The sequence below is a fragment of the Salmo salar genome, chromosome 09, assembly GCF_965601325.2.
Source record: "Salmo salar chromosome 09, fSalSal1, whole genome shotgun sequence".
Lineage (NCBI taxonomy): Eukaryota > Metazoa > Chordata > Actinopteri > Salmoniformes > Salmonidae > Salmo > Salmo salar.
This window is the reverse complement of record NC_138299.1, coordinates 52759954-52781689: the sequence shown is the minus strand read 5'-3', so window position 1 is coordinate 52781689 and position 21736 is coordinate 52759954. Positions and strand designations below refer to the sequence as shown.

At 46.8% G+C, this 21736-nt stretch overlaps 1 protein-coding gene across 2 annotated transcripts in view; it reads left to right on the top strand.

The window, feature by feature from the left end:
* Nucleotides 1–21736, top strand: part of znf106a (zinc finger protein 106a) — a 37105-nt gene that overhangs the window by 11382 nt on the left and 3987 nt on the right. For both annotated transcript variants that reach the window (XM_045723774.2, XM_045723772.2), the window contains 13 exons: nucleotides 3433–6000; nucleotides 8707–9251; nucleotides 9672–9826; nucleotides 10149–10209; nucleotides 10378–10734; nucleotides 10829–11684; nucleotides 13342–13391; nucleotides 14328–14485; nucleotides 15083–15217; nucleotides 17715–17831; nucleotides 18083–18337; nucleotides 21279–21398; nucleotides 21552–21623. In XM_045723774.2, the coding sequence (XP_045579730.1) occupies nucleotides 3433–6000; nucleotides 8707–9251; nucleotides 9672–9826; nucleotides 10149–10209; nucleotides 10378–10734; nucleotides 10829–11684; nucleotides 13342–13391; nucleotides 14328–14485; nucleotides 15083–15217; nucleotides 17715–17831; nucleotides 18083–18337; nucleotides 21279–21398; nucleotides 21552–21623 (5449 nt within the window). The remainder of the gene's footprint in view (nucleotides 1–3432; nucleotides 6001–8706; nucleotides 9252–9671; nucleotides 9827–10148; nucleotides 10210–10377; nucleotides 10735–10828; nucleotides 11685–13341; nucleotides 13392–14327; nucleotides 14486–15082; nucleotides 15218–17714; nucleotides 17832–18082; nucleotides 18338–21278; nucleotides 21399–21551; nucleotides 21624–21736) is intronic.

The following is a 21736-nucleotide window of genomic DNA, read 5'->3' as shown; positions in this document are numbered from 1 at the left end:
GAAGAAGAGGGGTGATTTTCTTCTTCTCCCCCACACGTATTTGTTTGTCTGCTAAACTCCGATGATTTGAATCGAGAACATTTATTCCTGGGTTGGGAAAAAACCCTTAGAACTGGCCGTAGTCTGATCATAGCGTAGTATCGTGATGTTCGGTCTGTGTGTCTGGACTAGTGGACCATGTATAGTCAAGTATTAGGTGTCATGGTTTGGGTCACTCTTCTCATTTAGCTGTGACGTGAACCGTACCCCTGCTCATAGAGGTAGAAAGAGGACTCTAGATGAATGTAAGGCATCGTTCTGTCACAGACGCCATATAATGGCACGGCGTCAAAGATGAGACCTCTTTTCTATCTCAGGATGCTGCTCATAGAGCCCAGGGCAGAGGGAGAGAGGGAGGGAGTCCAGGGCAGAGGGAGGGAGAGAGGGAGGGAGTCCAGGGCAGAGGGAGGGAGAGAGGGAGGGAGTCCAGGGCAGAGGGAGGGAGAGAGGGAGGGAGTCCAGGGCAGAGAGAGGGAGGGAGGGAGTCCAGGGCAGAGAGAGGGAGGGAGGGAGTCCAGGGCAGAGAGAGGGAGGGAGGGAGTCCAGGGCAGAGAGAGGGAGGGAGGGAGTCCAGGGCAGAGAAAGGGAGGGAGGGAGTCCAGGGCATTTGGAGGGAGGGAGTCCAGGGCATTTGGAGGGAGGGAGTCCAGGGCGGAGGGAGGGAGGGAGGGGGAGAGAGAGAGAGAGAGATCGTGTGTCAAGGAGTCCAGGGCAGAGGGAGGGAGGGGTCGTATGTCAGGGAGTCCAGGGCAGTGAGGGGGGGAGGGAGGGGTCATGGGCTGCCAGGATCACGGGCTTAACCTTTCTGAAGAGAGGGCTGAGTCACAGATAGTGGTGGTAGGATGTTCAGTTGGAAAACACATCAGCCTTCCATAGACCTTTGACCTGTATATCTGGCCTACATATTATGTGACCCGTTTTCCACACAGCGTTGAAAGACTTAAGCCGTAGGCCAGGCATCATCAACTTAATTATTGAGCGGGTTGGTCGGGGGTCCGGAACATAATTACAAATTGACAGCAAGAAACCCAAACGGATATAATATTTGATTAAAACATCATTTCAAATCTTGCTTACATTTGTATGTGATCACGTGTCTCTCTAATTATGTGTGTGAATACTTAGGAAACAAATTTCCAATAGTCAAATCACTTGGAGCTGATTTCCTGGTGTTTTTCTTCTTTTTTTTTTTAACGTTCCCCCCCTCCTTTCCAAAAACACACATTTTCTGGTTCAGAAAACTAAAATAAAACCACCCGGGGGCCAAATTCGGGCCGCGGACTGCCAGTTGGGGAAACCCTGCCCTAGGCTAAAGGAAGGATTTTCAGTGGGAACTGAAATGGGTCTTGAGATGGGTCTGAAAATGCCAAAGGATGTTTGAGGCTTGTCCAACTAGAACAGTAGGGTGTGTGTGTGTGTGTGTGTGTGTGTGTGTGTGTGTGTGTGTGTGTGTGTGTGTGTCACCAGCAACAGTTGGCTTGCAGCTGTCCCTGTGTCATATGACAGACCTTCTGCCCGGACCGCAGACCTCGTGGAGTTTAACACTCTGGGCAGGGGCCTGTCCCAAATGCCACATTATTCGTTATAGTGCACTGGAACCTGGTCAAAAGTAGTGCACTGTATATGGTGCACTACTTATATGGCACAGGAGGACCGTGCCAAAACTAACTGCTGCTGACAACTGGGGGAAATAGATAGTGTTGCTAGGCAGACTTTCAAATGGCACAATTTAGTAAGGTTACATGCACACAATAATACATTTTTTTGTGTATAGTCAGATTAATCGTTTGTTGTCTATGGGCAGATTAATAGTTTGTTGTTTGTAGTCAGATTAATAGAACAGTTTGTTGTGTGTAGTCAGATTAATAGTTTGTTGTGTGTAGTCAGATTAATAGTTTGTTGTGTGTAGTCAGATTAATAGTTTGTTGTGTGTAGTCAGATTAATAGAATAGTTTGTGTATAGTCAGATTAATAGAATAGTTTGTGTATAGTCAAAGTAATAGTTTGGTGTGTGTAGTCAGATTAATAGAACAGTTTGGTGTGTGTAGTCAGATTAATAGAACAGTTTGGTGTGTAGTCAGATTAATAGAACAGTTTGGTGTGTATAGTCAGATTAATAGTTAGATTAATAGAATAGTTTGTTGTGTGTAGTCAGATTAATAGTGTGTTGTGTGTAGTCAGATTAATAGTTTGTTGTGTGCAGTCAGATTAATAGTTAGATTAATAGAATAGTTTGTTGTGTGTAGTCAGATTAATTGTGTGTTGTGTGTAGTCAGATTAATAGAATAGTTTGTTGAGTGTAGTCAGATTAATAGTGTGTTGTGTGTAGTCAGATTAATAGTTTGTTGTGTGTAGTCAGATTAATAGTTAGATTAATAGAATAGTTTGTTGTGTGTAGTCAGATTAATAGTGTGTTGTGTGTAGTCAGATTAATAGAATAGTTTGTTGTGTGTAGTCAGATGAATAGTTTGTTGACATGCTTTGCAAGAAGAACATTTTCCCTAAAAAATCCTGTTTACATGGACACAACTGTAATCAGGCTACCTGATAAACGTTCTGTCGCAGCGACCGTGTTGTTTTTGTGAATCCTATTTAATTCTGAGTTCGATTCTTCATATTTTTAGTTTTTCCAAACTCACTTCAGTGGTGAATAAGAGGCTGCTGGTGCTGGCCCAGATCAATTCCACCGCTGGAACTCTGATTTATAACTGTTCACGTGTCCTAATCATTTAAAAGATTGCTCAGAAAACCAAGTGTTTTTAATCAGCATATGTTTACGTCGACGTTGACCGTACGCCAATTTTTAAGATGAGCAGAATGAAGTGATGACAAGGCTAATGCTGTATTTGGTCTACTACCATAGTCTGTTAAATGTTGAATTATTAGTATGCATGTAAACGTACTCAATGTCATAAAACCACAGATCATGAAGGCTCCGTAGACCAGGTCAATGAAGGATGTTATATCACGAAGGCTCCGTAGACCAGATCTATGAAGGATGTTACAGTAGGTTATATCATGAAGGCTCCGTAGACCAGATCTATGAAGGATGTTACAGTAGGTTATATCATGAAGGCTCCGTAGACCAGATCTATGAAGGATGTTACAGTAGGTTATATCATGAAGGCTCCGTAGACCAGATCAATGAAGGATGTTACAGTAGGTTATATCATGAAGGCTCCGTAGACCAGATCTATGAAGGATGTTACAGTAGGTTATATCATGAAAGCTCCGTAGACCAGATCTATGAAGGATGTTACAGTATGTTATATCATGAAGGCTCCGTAGACCAGATCTATGAAGGATGTTACAGTAGGTTATATCATGAAGGCTCCGTAGACCAGGTCAATGAGTGGTTTTGACTTGTGTGTGTGTTTTCTCTCATGTCTCCAGGAGAGAGGAGGAGGCTGCAGCAAAGCGTGCCAGAGAGGAAGAGGCGCAGAGGAGAGAGGAAGAGGAGAGTCGGAAACGGCAGCAACAGATCCACAAGTGGAATGACGCACGGCAGTACTTCTACCAGAAGGGGGCGTCGTGGGACTGGAGATACCTCAACAAAACCCCTCCAACACCACCGCCGCTGCCACCACCTCGAAAATGCAATGGGCCTACCTGGCAGGGGCAGGGGTCCTGGGACTGCAGCTCTAACCCCGCTGGGGTTCGAAGTCCCTGGGAGACCCAGGAGGACATCAGGTTTCACTGGCACGACAGAAAGCAGGGCCGCAGCGCCACCTGGCACGCACAGGGACCACACAACGTCTTCAAGTGGTGCGCTGGACAGAGAGGCAGTGGCAGTCTGCACAGCAGGGAGGGAACCAATAAGAGATGGCAGCAGGAAGACTATCTCCAGCCTCCAACACAGCAGCAGAGAGGAGGGAGGGGAGCCTGGCAGCAGAACGGCAGAGGAGGAGGTAGTACGAGTCTATACAGCAGTAGCAGAGGGGGTAACGGACTTCCTGGTGTGCTCGCTGACCCTGTCGTGACGGAAGGGCTGAGCAGCACAGAGTCTCTTCACAGGATGGACCTCACCAGCGACCAGCTGGATCCAGTCGGGTCTTTCGACCAGCTACATCGAGACGCTCACTTTAAACCGCAGGATGACGGCAGGAAGGGTGGACACCAGAACATGGCCCAGGAAGGGCCAGCCGGTGGAGCAGAACGTGATCGTAAAAGCGGCACGGGGCCCAAGGCGTCCGGTAGTAATCCTAAACTAGACAAGGCCTGTCGCTGGTCCCCTTATCCGTCCCATAAGGAGACTTACCCTCATCCTCACCCCTCAGAGAAGCACCCAAAGGGTCCTCCTCCTCCCCCAACCTTCCAGACCCCCCAGATCCCTTCGGTCCAGGGCAGAGATGTGGACCTGAGGCCCAGACGTGACATAACGCTGGACCTTCACCACTCCTCGGGTCTGCAGCCGACTCAGTCCAGACGGGACCTGCGAGCAGGCCAGCAGAGAGCAGCACAGCATCAGAGGTCTCCTGATCACAGTGTAGAAGGGAGGGAACCCAGGAAGAATAGAGACATCTCTATAAGGATCAGTAGTAGTGATACCAGCAATAGTCTGAGGACAGACAGACAAACCACCTCCTCCTCCTCTTCCTCTGGGTCCACCTCCACCGGACGGAGGGCAACTAAGCCATCAGAGTGCCTTGAGAAAGGCCTGTCTTCCTCTTCTACTACCAACCCCAAGACCCACCTCAGTAGGGCCTCCAGCCCCACCCTCAACCTAACCTCCAGCCCCAAGACCCACCTCAGTAGGGCCTCCAGCCCTAGCCCCTCTACCACCTCCAGCCCCAAGACTCACCTCAGTAGGGCCTCCAGCCCCACCTTCAACCTAACCTCCAGCCCCAAGACCCACCTCAGTAGGGCCTCCAGCCCTAGTCCCACCCTCAACCTAACCTCCAGCCCCAAGAACCACCTCAGTAGGGCCTCCAGCCCCTCTACCACCCCCAGGACCCAGCTGAGCCGTGCCTCCAGCCAGGACTCGGACCAGCCCAGGTTGACCAGACACAGAAGCCAGGATTTGGGGAGGAGGCAGGGATCAAATTCCCCTCAGCAGGACCAGGAACAGCTGCTGACCGAGATGCTGAGGAGAGCCAAGGAGACACTGCTAGACAAGAGGAGTTCTGTGGAATTGTCCGTTGTTAACCCCAGGACGGAGGGACTGAAGACGGTGTCCAACGACCATAGGATGGAGATAAAGGAGAGAAAGATGGTGCTACACATCGAGGAACAACAACAACAACAGGTGGAGAGCTCTGAGGGCGTTAAGATTGGAGACGATGACGACGACGACAACAGACAGAAGAGAGGGAAAACGTCTCGACAGACCAGACAGGACAGAGCTAGCAGCAGAGTTAACCCAGGTGCTGCTACCGAGCCTTTGGAGACCATGATGGAGTTTGTGACGTCTCCCTCAGACAACCACCTTTCTGTTCAGTCTGTCCAGGTCAGTACTTCCACCGTGGAGTCCCCAGGGGGGGCTGTGCTCTCTCTCTCTCCCAGGGAGGAGGAGGAGGAGGCGGTGGGGGAGAAGGAGGCGGCGAGGGGCTTGGTGGCTGGTGCCGGAGAGGAGGCCATGGAAGTTGCAGACGCGGGGCTATGGTCAGACGGTGACCCCTTGAGAACCGTCGACCCTAACCTTGACCTTCACACGACCTCTGACCCCTCCTCAGGCTCCACCCAGACCAAACCCACCCTACCTTTAGCCCTGAAGAGGGACCTCACCCGACACATCGGCTCCAAGACCAAGAGCGGCGGCAGCCACGAGCCCAATCTGAACATCGCCCGGCGGATCAGGAATGTGAGCGGGACGAGGAGAGGGGACGCGGAGAAGGATTCGGGGCTGAAGCCGACGTTAAGACAGCTCATCAGCTCCTCAGGGTCACGACGCTGTGTCAACTGGGACCAGGTGTACCAGGAAGTCCACAGGAAGAAGCAGCAGCAGGGGAAAGGCATGCCCAGGTGAGAGGTCATCCGGAGAGTTACCTGCGGCGTGATGTACGACGCGTCTCAGTGTGGGAGTTCTGCGCTAGGATCAGTTTAGCCTTTTTAGATAGTAATATTACACTGAGCTCTTTTCATGACATGGACTGACCAGGTGAATCCAGGTGAAAGATATGATCCCTTATTGATGTCACCTGTTAAATCCACTTCAATCAGTGTAGATGAAGAGGTGACAGGTTAAAGAAGGATTTGTAAGCCTTGAGACATGGATTGTGTATGTGTGTCATTCAGAAGGTGAATAGGCAAGACAAAAGATTTAAGTGCCTTTTAACAAGGTATGGTAGTAGGTGCCAGGCGCACCGGTTTGTGTCAAGAACTGCAACGCTGCTGGGTTTTTCACGCTCAACAGTTTCCTGTGTGTATCAAGAATGGTCCACCACCCAAAGGACATCCAGCCAACTTGACACAACTGTGGGAAGAATTGGAGTCAACATGGGCCAGCATCCCTGTGGAACGCTTTCAACACCTTCTAGAGTCCATGTCCTGATGAATTGAGGCTGTTCTGAGGGCAAAAGGGGAAGGTGTTCCTAATGTTTGGTATAGTCAGTGTATAGTAATTATAGAGATAAAGGGGTACCTGATCCTAGATTAGCACTGCTACTCTGATGCTTGGTACATACACTCAGTGGCCAGTTTATTATGTACACCACCCCGTTTCACGGAAATGGATCGCTCCTACAGACAGTGAGTCGCGTGGACGTGGCTTGGCTATATAGAGCAGGCAGACATGCATCAAGGCATTCAGTTACTGTTTGATTGAACGTTAGAATGGGCAGTGACCTATTTTTTATGTAATTCTTTTTAACCTTTATTTAACTAGTCAAGTCAGTTAAGAACAAATTGTTATTTACAATGACAGCCTAGGAACAGTGGGGTTAACTGCCTTGTTCATGGGGCAGAACGACAGATTTTGTACCTTGTCAGCTCGGGGATTCAATCTTGCAACCTTTCGGTTACTAGTCCAACGCTCTAAACACTAGGCTACCTGCCGCCCCTCCACTCTAACCACTAGGCTACCTGCCGCCCCTACACTCTAACCACTAGGCTACCTGCCGCCCCTACAATCTAACCACTAGGCTACCTGCCGCCCCTCCACTCTAACCACTAGGCTACCTGCCGCCCCTCCACTCTAACCACTAGGCTACCTGCCGCCCCTCCACTCTAACCACTAGGCTACCTGCCGCCCCTCCACTCTAACCACTAGGCTACCTGCCGCCCCTCCACTCTAACCACTAGGCTACCTGCCGCCCCTCCACTCTAACCACTAGGCTACCTGCCGCCCCTCCACTCTAACCACTAGGCTACCTGCCGCCCCTCCACTCTAACCACTAGGCTACCTGCCGCCCCTCCACTCTAACCTCTAGGCTACCTGCCGCCCCTCCACTCTAACCACTAGGCTACCTGCCGCCCCTCCACTCTAACCACTAGGCTACCTGCCGCCCCTCCACTCTAACCACTAGGCTACCTGCCGCCCCTCCACTCTAACCACTAGGCTACCTGCCGCCCCTCCACTCTAACCACTAGGCTACCTGCCGCCCCTCCACTCTAACCACTAGGCTACCTGCCGCCCCTCCACTCTAACCTCTAGGCTACCTGCCGCCCCTCCACTCTAACCACTAGGCTACCTTCCTCCCCTACACTCTAACCACTAGGCTACCTACCTCCCCTACACTCTAACCACTAGGCTGCCCCTCCACTCTAACCACTAGGCTACCTGCCGCCCCTCCACTCTAACCACTAGGCTACCTGCCACCCCTCCACTCTAACCACTAGGCTACCTGCCGCCCCTACACTCTAACCACTAGGCTACCTGCCGCCCCTACACTCTAACCACTAGGCTACCTGCCTCCCCTACACTCTAACCACTAGGCTACCTGCCTCCCCTACACTCTAACCACTAGGCTACCCTGCTGCCCATGGCGACGTTCAGCGTGGTAGGATCGACAGTACGAGGCGTTCCGAGATACAGTATCTCAGAAAAACATCCGCCCACTTTCGCTTTTCGAGAACGACAGTGCGACAAACAAACACAAACCAACAAAAAACATCCAGTCACCTTGCAGTCCTGGTGGGTGAAAACAGCTCGTTGACGAGAAAAGGTCCAAGGAGAACGGTACAAGCTAACAAGCGGGCCACAAACAGAGCAGTAATAACGCAGTAACAACAGTGGTGTGTAGAACGACGCTACCGAACGCACAGCTCATTGGTCACTGAAGGGACCTAATTGCGTCAGACTACCAATACCGGGTTCCCCTCCTAACAGTCCATGTCCCCAATCCTGCCTGGTTTCAACGGTACAGGCTGGTCGACGGACGGTGGTGTAAATGGTGTGGGGAATGTTTTCCTGGCACGTGTTAGTTAGGTCCCTTGATGATGATGATGATAATAATTGAGCAATGTTTCCGTGCCTCGAATAATTCCGGATGTTCTGGAGGCAAAAAGGGGAGTCGAACCCGGGTACCTGATGGTGCACCTAATAAACTGGCCACTGAGTGTAGAGCCCCTTGTGCCTTTTTAACAGTAGCCTAGGCGCCAGTCTGTTTCTCCTCTCTTGCCAACTCCTAATGGAATCCATAATGCAGGTGTGTCCTGTCAGTCCTGTTAAATGTCTGAAGAGTTGATGGTAATGTATGACTGAACATGTGTCCTGTCTCGTCTTATCAGGTTTGGTATAGAGATGGTGTCCTGTGATCAGGAGGGTGAAGACATTCCTCTGACCGAGGGGTTTCAGTGGGAGACCCTCTTCGACCTCGGCGACTCTGGACCCGCCCTCGCCCCCGTGACTCCTCGCAAACGAAGCCTCTCGGAGAGTAGCGTGGCTCCAGACCGCTCGACCGCTAACCTCTCCTCTCTCTTCGGCGGTCAGACCCAAGGTCACGCAATGCCAGGAGAGAGGGCACCCGGAGATGGGGCTGGAAGGGAAGTGAGATGCAGCTCAGAGCAGCAAAGCTCGTCGTCCTTCAGAGACCCCCAGCAGCCTAAGGTGGAGGGGACACAGTGTGAGGACAGAGTACAGGGGCCACTACCAGAGGGGCCACCAGGGGTCCAGCCGAGACCTGACTCCGTGATGGGGGACAGCAGCTCGGGGACGGAACAGACCGACACGCAGGGAGCCAGGATGAAACGCCGTGCAGCTGGGGACATTCCATGCCCTGAAATCCCTAATTTAGAGAGGAAGAATAAAAGACTGAAGGTCAAGTCCAAGAAAGGTGAACATCCTGTTACTGTAGCAACTGTTACTATGGTAACTCCTCTAGGACAGCAGGACACTGATGAACATCCTGTTACTGTAGTAACTGTTACTATGGTAACTCCGCCAGGACAGCAGGACACTGGTGAACATCCTGTTACTGTAGCAACTGTTACTATGGTAACTCCTCCAGGACAGCAGGACACTGGTGAACATTCTGTTACTGTATTAACCGTTACTGTAGCAACTGTTACTATGGTAACTCCTCTAGGACAGCAGGACACTGGTGAACATCCTGTTACTGTAGTAACTGTTACTATGGTAACTCTGTCTATGGTAATACATGTGATGCTGTAATACTGTCTGAGATGGTCCCTGCTCAGGCCAGGTATTTTTTTGTCACTCAGTAAACCCATCATTGTATTGTATTCTCCTCCAGAGCGTCTGCAGGTGGACCATCTCCTTGCTGTGTCTCTGAGAGAGGAGGATCTGAGCCGGTCTCTACAAGGGGTCGACAACAGCCTGCTCCAGGCCAGGGCTGCTCTACAGGCTGCCTACATGGAGGTCCAGCGCCTCCTAGTGGTCAAACAGCAGGTACTACACCTCCCAGCCCAGACTACACTGGGTCCTGTCAGATTACATTTCAGTTCAAATAGGACATTCTTAATCCCAGAGTGACAACCAGGAAGTCCTTGTCAGTGTCTGTCCCCCATCATGTGGTATGAGCTGTTGGGGACAACCAGGAAGTCCTTGTCAGTGTCTGTCCCCCATCATGTTGTGAAGAAAGAGGAAGGTACAGCGGTAGAACGCCAGACAGAAATTACCCAGAGGTCCATGATAACATGATAATGAGGAACTTAAACCCATCCAAACGTCTTGGCCTAACATCATGTTATTGTTTTTGATGGTCTCTCAGGTTTCCATGGAGATGAGTACTCTCAGAAGGAAGCGTATTGAGTTGCTCCAAGGGATACAAGGTAAGATGATGATTTTGTGTCAACTAAATGACTGCTCTTTTTATTTTAATAAGTAGGTGTGGATCTGGGGTTTTGGGTAACTTGTTATATGCATGTATGAACCTTTTTGTAATGTCTTATAATACGGTTTTTAATATGTTCTGTTTTGGCTCTTGGTCTGTATCTCAGGTGGTGACAACCTTTCCCTGCCCAGAGTGAAGAGCTGTGAAGAGGAGATGCCTTTAGAGATGCCCCCCTCCCTGCTGTCGCCTCTAACAGAAGCCCCTGTCACCAATCCTAACCAGGTTCCCCTCTACCTCCCCCTCTGCTCCACGCCCCCCTCCCTGTCCCCTAGCCACCAGACCAAGCCCCAGACCCAGCCTGTCACACAGTCAGTAGTTATCAAGCAGGAGCCCCTGTCCCCTGGTAGGGTGACCACTGAGACAGAGGTTGCGGAGAGCACAGTTACAATCCACCAGCGACTTCACTACGGCCCTCACAGCACCACGCCAGAGCCCACGCCTATCCCTACAGCCCCTCGCACAGGTATGTCCTGTCACCACACACGCACACTGGTAAACTTTCATTCAGAAATGGCCTGAATTTAATCCTCCGTTTCTCTCGTTCTTCCTTTTCTTAGATTGTGCCCTCAGCTGCCAACCGGTAAGAGGGAGGAAGTCTGAGCATCACAGAGCCAGCAGAGAGCTCTCTCAAGAGGACAGCAGCCTACCCGTAGGAGCATGTGTAGAATGGAAGGACCCCTCAGCAGGTTCACCAGGCCTGGTCCATTCGGGAGAGAGGGGTGTCCAGGTTACCACAGAAGACAGGGGTAACTTCAAGCCCCACCCAGCCTCCCTGTCAGGCCCATCCAGCCGCAAGAGCTCCAGAGCCGGGGTCCAGGACCTAGACACCTCCCCCGTCCTTCCTCCGTCCCTCGCTCCGTCCATCGCTCCGCCTCAGGCGGAAGTGAAGACCGTAAAGCGCGTGAGGAAGTTGAAGAAGAAGAGGGTGCTGAGGAAGGCCAAGGGGGAGGAGCAACAGCTTGACAACAGCGACACAGAACTGGAGACGGAGACGACCTTCACCCGACCCGTCAGACTCCTCGGCACCCGCAGGAAAGCCAGTGGCGGATGCCGACCCCAGGTCACCACATCCTCCTCCACATCCACCTCCAGCCCGCCCGGAGCATCAGAGGACAAGAGAGAGCTTCCAAGGCCACCAAGGTCTCCAGCCACTAGACCCGAGGAGAAGCAGGAGGACTCTGACTCCTCTCTGGAGATGGTCGTACTCCCCCAGGCAGCTCCAGTGGAGGTGGTCACCATTGACACCTCAGGTCCAGAGGATGGAGACATGGACATCTGCGGTGTTGCCTGTCCACAGCCACAGCCCACTGTCTCACCCCCAGCCCCAGACACACTGAAGACAGAGCCCCAGAAGCTGGCTTGCAATGAGGTGACCTCCACCAGCGAGATGGATGGTAGCTCTGTAGTCAAGAGGTGAGCGTGGTATGTCAAGTACAGGTCTGGACAGGTATATTGGGCATCCTGATGCTTTTCTCAGATAATTCCCAATTTCTTCTAAAATAAGTTGAATTATTATTTTTTTAAATAATAATAAATAAAAAAAACGTATTGTATTTTCAACATTTTCAGAAGTAATTTTATTTATAGGTTAGGCTATAGGTTAAAATGCTATAGATTAGGCTATAGATTAAAAAGCTATAGGTTAAAATGCTATAGATTAGGCTATAGATTAAAAGGCTATAGATTAGGTTAAAATGCTATAGATTAGGCTATAGGTCAAAAGGCTATAGATTAGGCTATAGGTTAAAAGGCTATAGATTAGGTTAAAAGGCTATAGATTAGGTTAAAAGGCTATAGATTAGGTTAAAAGGCTATAGGTTAAAAGGCTATAGGTTAGGTTATAGATTAGGCTAAAGGTTGAATCCCGATATCGGGATAAGATCCCCAACAGGTTAAAAGGCTATAGGTTAAAAGGCTATAGATTAGGCTATAGGTTAAAAGGCTAAAGGTTAGGTTAAAAGGCTATAGGTTAGGTTATATGTTAAAAGGCTATAGATTAGGTTAAAAGGCTATAGATTAGGTTAAAAGGCTATAGATTAGGTTATAGGTTAAAAGGCTATAGATTAAAAGGCTATAGTTTAGGCTATAAATTAAAAGGCTATAGTTTAGGCTATAGGTTAAAAGGCTATAGATTAGGCTATAGGTTAAAAGGCTATAGATTAGGCTATAGGTTAAAAGGCTATAGATTAGGCTATAGGTTAAAAGGCTATAGATTAGGCTATAGGTTAAAAGGCTATAGATTAGGCTATAGGTTAAAAGGCTATAGATTAGGCTATAGGTTAAAAGGCTATAGATTAGGCTATAGGTTAAAAGGCTATAGATTAGGTTATAGGTTATTAGGCTATAGATTAAAATGCTATAGATTAGGCTATAGGTTAATATGCTATAGATTAGGCCATAGGTTAAAAGGCTATAGATTAAAAAACTATAGATTAAAAGGCTATAGATTAGGGTAAACGGCTATAGATTAAAAGGCTATAGATTAGGTTATAGGTTAAAAGGCTATAGATTAAAAGGCTATAGATTAGGTTATAGGTTAAAAGGCTATAGATTAGGCTATAGGTTAAAAGGCTATAGATTAGGTTAAAAGGCTCTAGATTAGGTTATAGATTAAAAGGCTATAGGTTAAAAGGCTATAGATTAAAAGGCTATAGATTAGGTTATAGGTTAAAAGGCTATAGATTAGGTTATAGTTTAAAAGGCTATAGATTAGGTTAAAAGGCTATAGATTAGGCTATAGGTTAAAAGGCTATAGATTAGGTTAAAAGGCTATAGATTAGGTTATAGATTAAAAGGCTATAGATTAGGTTAAAAGGCTATAGATTAGGTTATAGATTAAAAGGCTATAGATTAGGTTATAGGTTAAAAGGCTATAGATTAGGTTAAAAGGCTATAGATTAGGTTATAGTTTAAAAGGCTATAGATTAGGCTATAGGTTAAAAGGCTATAGATTAGGTTAAAAGGCTATAGATTAGGTTATAGATTAAAAGGCTATAGATTAAAAGGCATCAAAGGGTTTTGAGGTTTCTCATTCTTGACGTGTCTGTCCTGTCTGCTCCTCCTCTTACAGTGAAGTCCAGCTTCCCCTGACATCTGTCAAGCTGTCCAAAACTTCCTCAGGTAGGTCACAGTTCCAAGACTTCCTCAGGTAGGTCACAGTTGCAAGACTTCCTCAGGTAGGTCACAGTTGCAAGACTTCCTCAGGTAGGTCACAGTTGCAAGACTTCCTCAGGGAGGTCACAGTTGCAAGACTTCCTCAGGGAGGTCACAGTTGCAAGACTTCCTCAGCGAGGGTCACAGTTCCCCACACTAGTCCCAAGACTTCCTCAGCGAGGTCACAGTTCCCCACACTAGTCCCAAGACTTCCTCAGCGAGGTCACAGTTCCCCACACTAGTCCCAAGACTTCCTCAGGGAGGTCACAGTTCCCCACACTAGTCCAAGACTTCCTCAGGGAGGTCACAATTCCCCACACTAGTCCAAGACTTCCTCAGGGAGGTCACAGTTCCCCACACTTAGTCCAAGACTTCCTCAGGGAGGTCACAGTTCCCCACACTTAGTCCAAGACTTCCTCGGAGGTCACAGTTCCCCACACTAGTCCCAAGACTTCCTCAGCGAGGTCACAGTTCCCCACACTAGTCCCAAGACTTCCTCAGCGAGGTCACAGTTCCCCACACTAGTCCCAAGACTTCCTCAGCGAGGTCACAGTTCCCCACACTAGTCCCAAGACTTCCTCAGGGAGGTCACAGTTCCCTACACTAGTCCAAGACTTCCTCAGCGAGGTCACAGTTCCCCACACTATTCCAAGACTTCCTCAGCGAGGTCACATGATCTCACATTCTCAGGTGGGATAGGCTAGATACAGACACTTTCACCAGACCAGCATAGTCTATTGGACCTGATTTAGTTCCAATACCCAGACCCTCTTGCTGGTTGGTCTTGAACCAGACAGACAGCCTGTGATAAATGATAGGTATGTTTAACTTAACAAATGGATGAGTAATCTCACTCTCCTGGCATTTGGAGTTGACTGGTTTTGGAGTTGACTGGTTTTGTAGATCTCTCTCTAGACGCGTCGTCGGAGCCCGGGGACGATGATCTGCCGTCTGAGGGGATGTTTGAGGGTCACCAGGAGACCGTTAATGCCATGCAGGTCCACATGGGTCTCCTCTATACCTGTTCTGGAGACCGCACTGTTAGAGCCTTCAGCCTGGTGGTAAGTCCACTTCTCTGTGTGTCTCTCTGTGTGTGTGTCTGTCTGTCTCTGTGTGCGTCTGTCTGTCTCTGTGTGCGCCTGTCTCTGTCTCTGTGTCTGTGTGTGCCTCTCTCTCTGTGTGTCTGTATGTGTGTGTGTGTGTCTTTTACCAGTCTGTTGCTACCCTCACCATTATTTGATTACAAAGCATCCATCTATATACATTTCTTAGGTAATTTAGAAAACAAACTAAAGACAAGAACATTGAGTTATACATCATAACAAGTTGATTATATCCAAAGGGACTGTGGTCTCTCTCTGTGTGTTTCTGACAGTCTGTCCTCTCCTGTCCCCTGTGTGTGTCTCTGACAGTCTGTCCTCTCCTGTCCCCTGTGTGTGTCTCTGACAGTCTGTCCTCTCCTGTCCCCTGTGTGTGTCTCTCACAGTCTGTCCTCTCCTGTCCCCTGTGTGTGTCTCTGACAGTCTGTCCTCTCCTGTCCCCTGTGTGTGTCTCTGACAGTCTGTCCTCTCCTGTCCCCTGTGTGTGGCACTGACAGTCTGTCCTCTCCTGTCCCCTGTGTGTGGCACTGACAGTCTGTCCTCTCCTGTCCCCTGCAGAGCCGTGAGTGTGTGGCTGTGTTTGAGGGCCACAGCACCAAGGTCAACTGTTTGCTGGTTTCTTCTGGACCAGGTCTTCAACAACGCCTTTACTCTGGCTCCAGTGACCAGACTATCCGCTGCTACAACCTCAGGGTAAGTAACTACTACTATACTACTACAACCTCAGGGTAAGTTACTACTACTACTACTACTACTACTACTACTACTACTACTACTACTACTGCTACTATAATACTACTACAACCTCAGGGTAAGTAACTACTACAATACTACTACTACTACTACTACTACTACTGCTGCTGCTGCTGCTGCTGCTACAACGACGACTACTACTAATACACAAATAATACTACTGCTATTACCACTACTACAATACTACTACTACTACTACTGCTACTATAATACTACTACAACCTCAGGGTAAGTAACTACTACTACTACTACTACTACTACTACTACCATTGCTACTGCTACTATAATACTACTACAACCTCAGGGTAAGTAACTACTACAATACTACTACTACTACTACTACTACTACTGCTATTGCTGCTACTACTGCTGCTACTACTACGACGACTACTACTAATACACTAATACTACTGCTATTACCACTACTACAATACTACTACTACTACTACTACTACTACTACTATACTACTACTACTACTACTACTACTACACTAATAATACTACTACTGCTACACTAAATACTACTACTACTACGCTAATACTACTACTACTACTACTACGCTAATAATACTACCACTACTTCTACTACTACTAATACTACTACTACACTAATAACAATACCGCTACTACTACACTAATAACACTACTGCTACTATTACTTCTACTACTACTATAATACTACTACAATAGTGCTACTACTACACTAATAATACTACTACTACTACACTAATAATAATACTACTACTGCTACACTAAATACTACTACTACTACTACTACTACTACTACTACTACTACTACTACACTAGTAGTACTACTACTACACTAATAGTACTACTATTACACTAATAGTACTACCACTGCCTCTACTACTAATGCTACTTCTACACTAATAACAATACTGCTACTACTACACTAATAACACTACTACTGCTGCTACTACTACTACACTACTACTGCTACTATTACTTCTACTACTATAATACTACAATAGTGCTACTACTATTACTTCTACTACTATAATACTACAATAGTGCTACTACTACACTAATAATACTACTACTACACTAATAACACTACTACTACTATAATACTACTACTACTACTATAATACTACTATAATAGTACTACTACTACACTACTACTACTACTACACTAATAGTACTACTACTACTACACTAATAGTACTACTACTACTACTACTACTACTACTACTACTACACTAATAGTACGACTACTACTACTACTACTACACTAATAGTACTACCACTAGCTCTACTACTAATACTACTTCTACACTAATAACAATACTGCTACTACTACACTAATAACACTACTGCTGCTACTACTACTACACTACTACTGCTACTATTACTTCTACTACTATAATACTACAATAGTGCTACTACTACACGAATAACACTACTGCTACTACTACTATAATACTACTACTACTACACTACTACTATACTACTACTACACTACTACTATAATACTACTACACTACTACTATAATACTACTACTACACTACTATAATACTACTACTACTACTACACTACTACTATAATAGTACTACTACTACACCAATAATACTACTACTACAACTACTACTGCTACACTAATAATACTACTACACTAATAATACTACTACTGCTGCTACTCTAATAACACTACTACACTACTACTATAATACTACTACTACTACTACACTAATAACACTACTACACTACTACTATTATAATACTACTACTACTACTACACTAATAACACTACTGCTACTACTACTATACTACTACTACTACTACACTACTACTATAATACTACTACTACTACACCAATTATACTACTACTACAACTACTACTGCTACACTAATAATACTACTACACTAATAATACTACTACTGCTGCTACTCTAATAACACTACTACACTAATAACACTACTACTACTACTACTATAATACTGCTTCTACTACACTACTACTATAATACTACTACTACTACTACACTAATAACACTACTACTACTATAATACTACTACTACCACTACTACTATACTACTGCTACTACTGCTACTACTACACTGATAACACTACTGCTACTACTATTACTTCTACTACTACTACTATAATACTACAATAGTGCTACTACTAGGTCCTGTGTGGCTCAGTTGGTAGAGCATGGTGTTTGCAACGCCAGGGTTGTGGGTTCGATTCCCACGGGGGACCAGTACGGGGAAAAAATGTATGAAATATATGTATTCACTACTGTAAGTCGCTCTGGATAAGAGCGTCTGCTAAATGACTAAAATGTAAAAATGTACTACACTAATAATACTACTACACTAATACTCCTACTACAATACTGCTGCTACTACTACACTAATACTACTGCTAGTGTGTTCTGTGTTCCATGACTCTGTGTTCTATGTTCTCCACAGTCCAGGGAGTGTGTGGATCAGTTCTCTCTCCCAGACCGGGTTCTTTGCCTCCACAACCGCTGGAAAGTTCTGTACGCTGGCCTAGCTAACGGCTCCGTGGTCACCTTGAGCCTCAAGGTCAGAACCAGAACACCGTCTACAGCACATTCTGTTCTAGAACCGTCACTAGAACACATTGTAGAACCGACAATAGAACACAGTTTAGAATGCATTGTAATCTAGAACACATTCTAAAATACACTTTAGAACACCAACTAGAATTAAAGCATTATGGAACCATCTCAGTCACTACTAAAGGCAGTTGGGAAAAACACATTTTGAAATCTTATTTGTTATTTGTGGTATTTTGTATTTCCTGTCTTGTTCAGACCAACAAGCAGCTGGATGTGTTTGAGTGTCACGGGCCGCGGGCGGTGAGTTGCCTAGCGACAGCCCAGGAAGGAGCTCGCCGCATCCTATTGGTCGGATCCTACGACAGTACCATTAGCATCCGGGATGCCAAGAGTGGCCTGTTGCTACGGACTCTAGAGGGACACACCAAGACAGTACTATGTATGAAGGTAGTCAATGACCTGGTCTTCAGTGGCTCCAGTGACCAGTCGGTCCATGCACACAATATACATGTGAGTTATTGAAATAAAATATTCACTTTGGTTACATGTTTCATATACTCTATTAGGTTATCTACATATTGTTTTGTATAGATGTTAGCAATAGAAGTCATTCTGATGAATAATGCTTGATTTAATTGGCATGGGTGTGTCTCTCTCTCTCTTCACGTGTGTTATCCATTGGGCTGTTGCAGTGATCTTATTAACAATCAAATCAGCTGATATCTCAAAGTGCCTTTCAGAAACCCAGCCTTAAACCCCAAACAGCAAGCAATGCAGGTGTAGAAGCACGGTGGCTAGGAAAAACTCCCTAGAAAGGCCAGAACTTAGGAAGAAACCAAGAGAGGAACCAGGCTATGAGGGGTGGCCAGTCTTCTTCTGGCAGTGCCGGGTGAAGATTATAACAGAACATGGCCAAGATGTTCAAACGTTCATAGACGACCAGCAGGGTCAAATAATAATCACAGTGGTTGTCGAGGGTTCAACAGGTCAGCACTTCAGGAGTAAATGTCAGTTGGCTTTTCATAGCCGATCATTCAGAGGATCTCTACCGCTCCTGCTGTCTCTAGAGAGTTGAAAACAGCAGGTCTGGGACAGGTAGCACGTCTGGTGAACAGGTCAGGGTTCCATAGCAGCAGGCAGAACAGTTGAAATTGGAGCAGCAGCACGGCCAGGTGGACTGGGGACAGCAAGGAGTCATCAGGCCAGGTAGTAATGAGGCATGGTCCTAGGGCTCAGAGAGAGGGTGTGTGAGAGAATAAATACTGAGTCATGACCGCAGTCACATTCCACGTGGTGGTTGAGTCATGGTAATCTTCTCTTATGTACTCTAGACATGCGTTAGTAGTAATCAACACGCTAACGGCCTGGTACTCAGCTCTCTTGTCCCTCGGACCACTCTGACGACAATACAAATGCCATCAAACACTGGTTTCCCAAATGAAGCACTGGGTAGCTACAGGAACAGGGTAGGATAGCCCATACAGAGTACTGGGTAGCTACAGGAACAGGGTAGGAGAGCCCATGGCATACAGTGTACTGGGTAGATGCAGGAACAAGGTTGGGAGAGACCATGGCATACAGAGTACTGGGTAGATACAGGAACAGGGTAGGAGAGCCCATGGCATACAGAGTACTGGGTAGCTGCAGGAACAGGGTAGGAGAGACCATGGCATACAGAGTACTGGGTAGCTACAGGAACAGGGTAGGAGAGCCCATGGCATACAGAGTACTGGGTAGATGCAGGAACAGGGTAGGAGAGCCCATGGCATACAGAGTACTGGGTAGATGCAGGAACAGGGTAGGAGGGCCCATGGCATACAGAGTACTGGGTAGATGCAGGAACAGGGTAGAAGGGGCCCATGGCATACAGAGTACTGGGTAGATGCAGGAACAGGGTAGAAGGGGCCCATGGCATACAGAGTACTGGGTAGATGCAGGAACAGGGTAGAAGGGGCCCATGGCATACAGAGTACTGGGTAGCTGCAGGAACAGGGTTGGAGAGCCCATGGCATACAGAGTACTGGGTAGCTGTATTTCAAGGCCTACCTTCAAACTCAGTGCCTCTTTGCTTGACATCATGGGAAAATCAAAAATAATCAGCCAAGACCTCAGCAAAAAAATTGTAGACCTCCACAAGTCTGGTCCATCCTTGGGAGCAATTTCCAATCGCCTGAAGGTACCACGTTCATCTGTACAAACAATAGTATGCAAGTATAAACACCATGGGACCACGCAGCCATCATACCGCTCAGGAAGGAGACGCGGTCTGTCTCCTAGAAATGAACGTACTTTGGTGCGAAAAGTGCAACTCAATCCCAAAACAACAGCAAAGGACCTCGTACAAAAGTATCTGTATCCACAGACAAACGAGTCCTATATCGACATAACCTGAATGGCCGCTCAGCAAGGAAGAAGCCACTGCTCCAAAACCGCCATAAAAAAAGCCAGACTACGGTTTGCAACTGCACATGGGGACAAAGATCGTACTTTTTGGAAAAATGTCCTCTGGTCTAATGAAAAAAAAAAAATAGAACTGTTTGGCCATAATGACCATCGTTATGTTTGGAGGAAATAGGGGGAGGCTTGCAAGTCGAAGAACACCATCCCAACCGTGAAGCACGGGGGTGGCAGCATCATGTTGTGGGGGTGCTTTGCTGCAGGAGGGACTGGTGCACTCCAAAATTCACCCAATTTATTGTGGGAAGCTTGTCGAAGGCTACCCGAAACGTTTGACCCAAATTAAACACACGTCACATGTTTTCTATAGTCTCTAATCTGTACTCTTATCTGGTCTCTAATCTGGTCACATGTTTCCTATAGTCTCTTATCTGGTCTCTAATCTGGTCACATGTTTCCTATGGACTCTTATCTGGTCTCTAATCTGGTCTCTTATCTGGTCACATGTTTCCTATAATCTCTTATCTGGTCTCTTATCTGCTCTCTAATCTGGTCTCTTATCTGGTCACATGTTTCCTATAGTCTCTTATCTGGTCACATGTTTCCTATGGTCTCTAATCTGATCTCTTATCTGGTCACATGTTTCCTATGGTCTCTAATCTGGTCTCTTATCTGGTCACATGTTTCCTATGGTCTCTAATCTGGTCTCTTATCTGGTCACATGTTTCCTATGGTCTCTAATCTGGTCACATGTTTCCTATGGTCTTTAATCTGGTCACATGTTTCCTATGGCCTCTAATCTGGTCACATGTTTCCTATGGTCTCTAATCTGGTCATGTTTCCTATGGTCTATAATCTGATCTCTAATCTGGTCTCTTATCTGGTCACATGTTTCCTATGGGCTCTAATCTGGACTCTAATCTGGTCAGATGTTTCCTATGGTCTCTAATCTGGTCACATGTTTCCTATGGTCTCTAATCTGGTCACATGTTTCCTATGGCCTCTAATCTGGTTATTTAGTGGTATGGGTCTCTCTCTCTCTCTCTCTCTCTAGACTGGAGAGTTGGTGCGTATCTATAAAGGACATAGTCATGCTGTCACAGTGGTAGCCATCCTGGGGAAGGTGATGGTCACTGCCTGTCTTGACAAACTGGTCCGTGTCTACGAACTACAGGTCAGTCTCCTCTCTCCAACCCACTGTAGAGCTGGGTGCCATGTGTCTGTCCCTCCACATTAAAGCCAGACTGTACAATCACCATTTTTTACATTTTTTTTTTATGCCGTAATTAATGCCCTGAATTTTATCTAACTCCACCCCCCCAAACAGTCACATGATCGTCTGCAGGTGTACGGTGGACACGCGGACATGGTGATGTGTATGGCTATCCACAAGAGTATGGTGAGTCCTCTGTCCTCAGTCCAAATACGCACAGACATTAAAAAAAACTTGACTGGTGGAACGTTACGTAACAACGTGATCACTGACGTTCGTCTGTGTTTTTTTTTTTATTT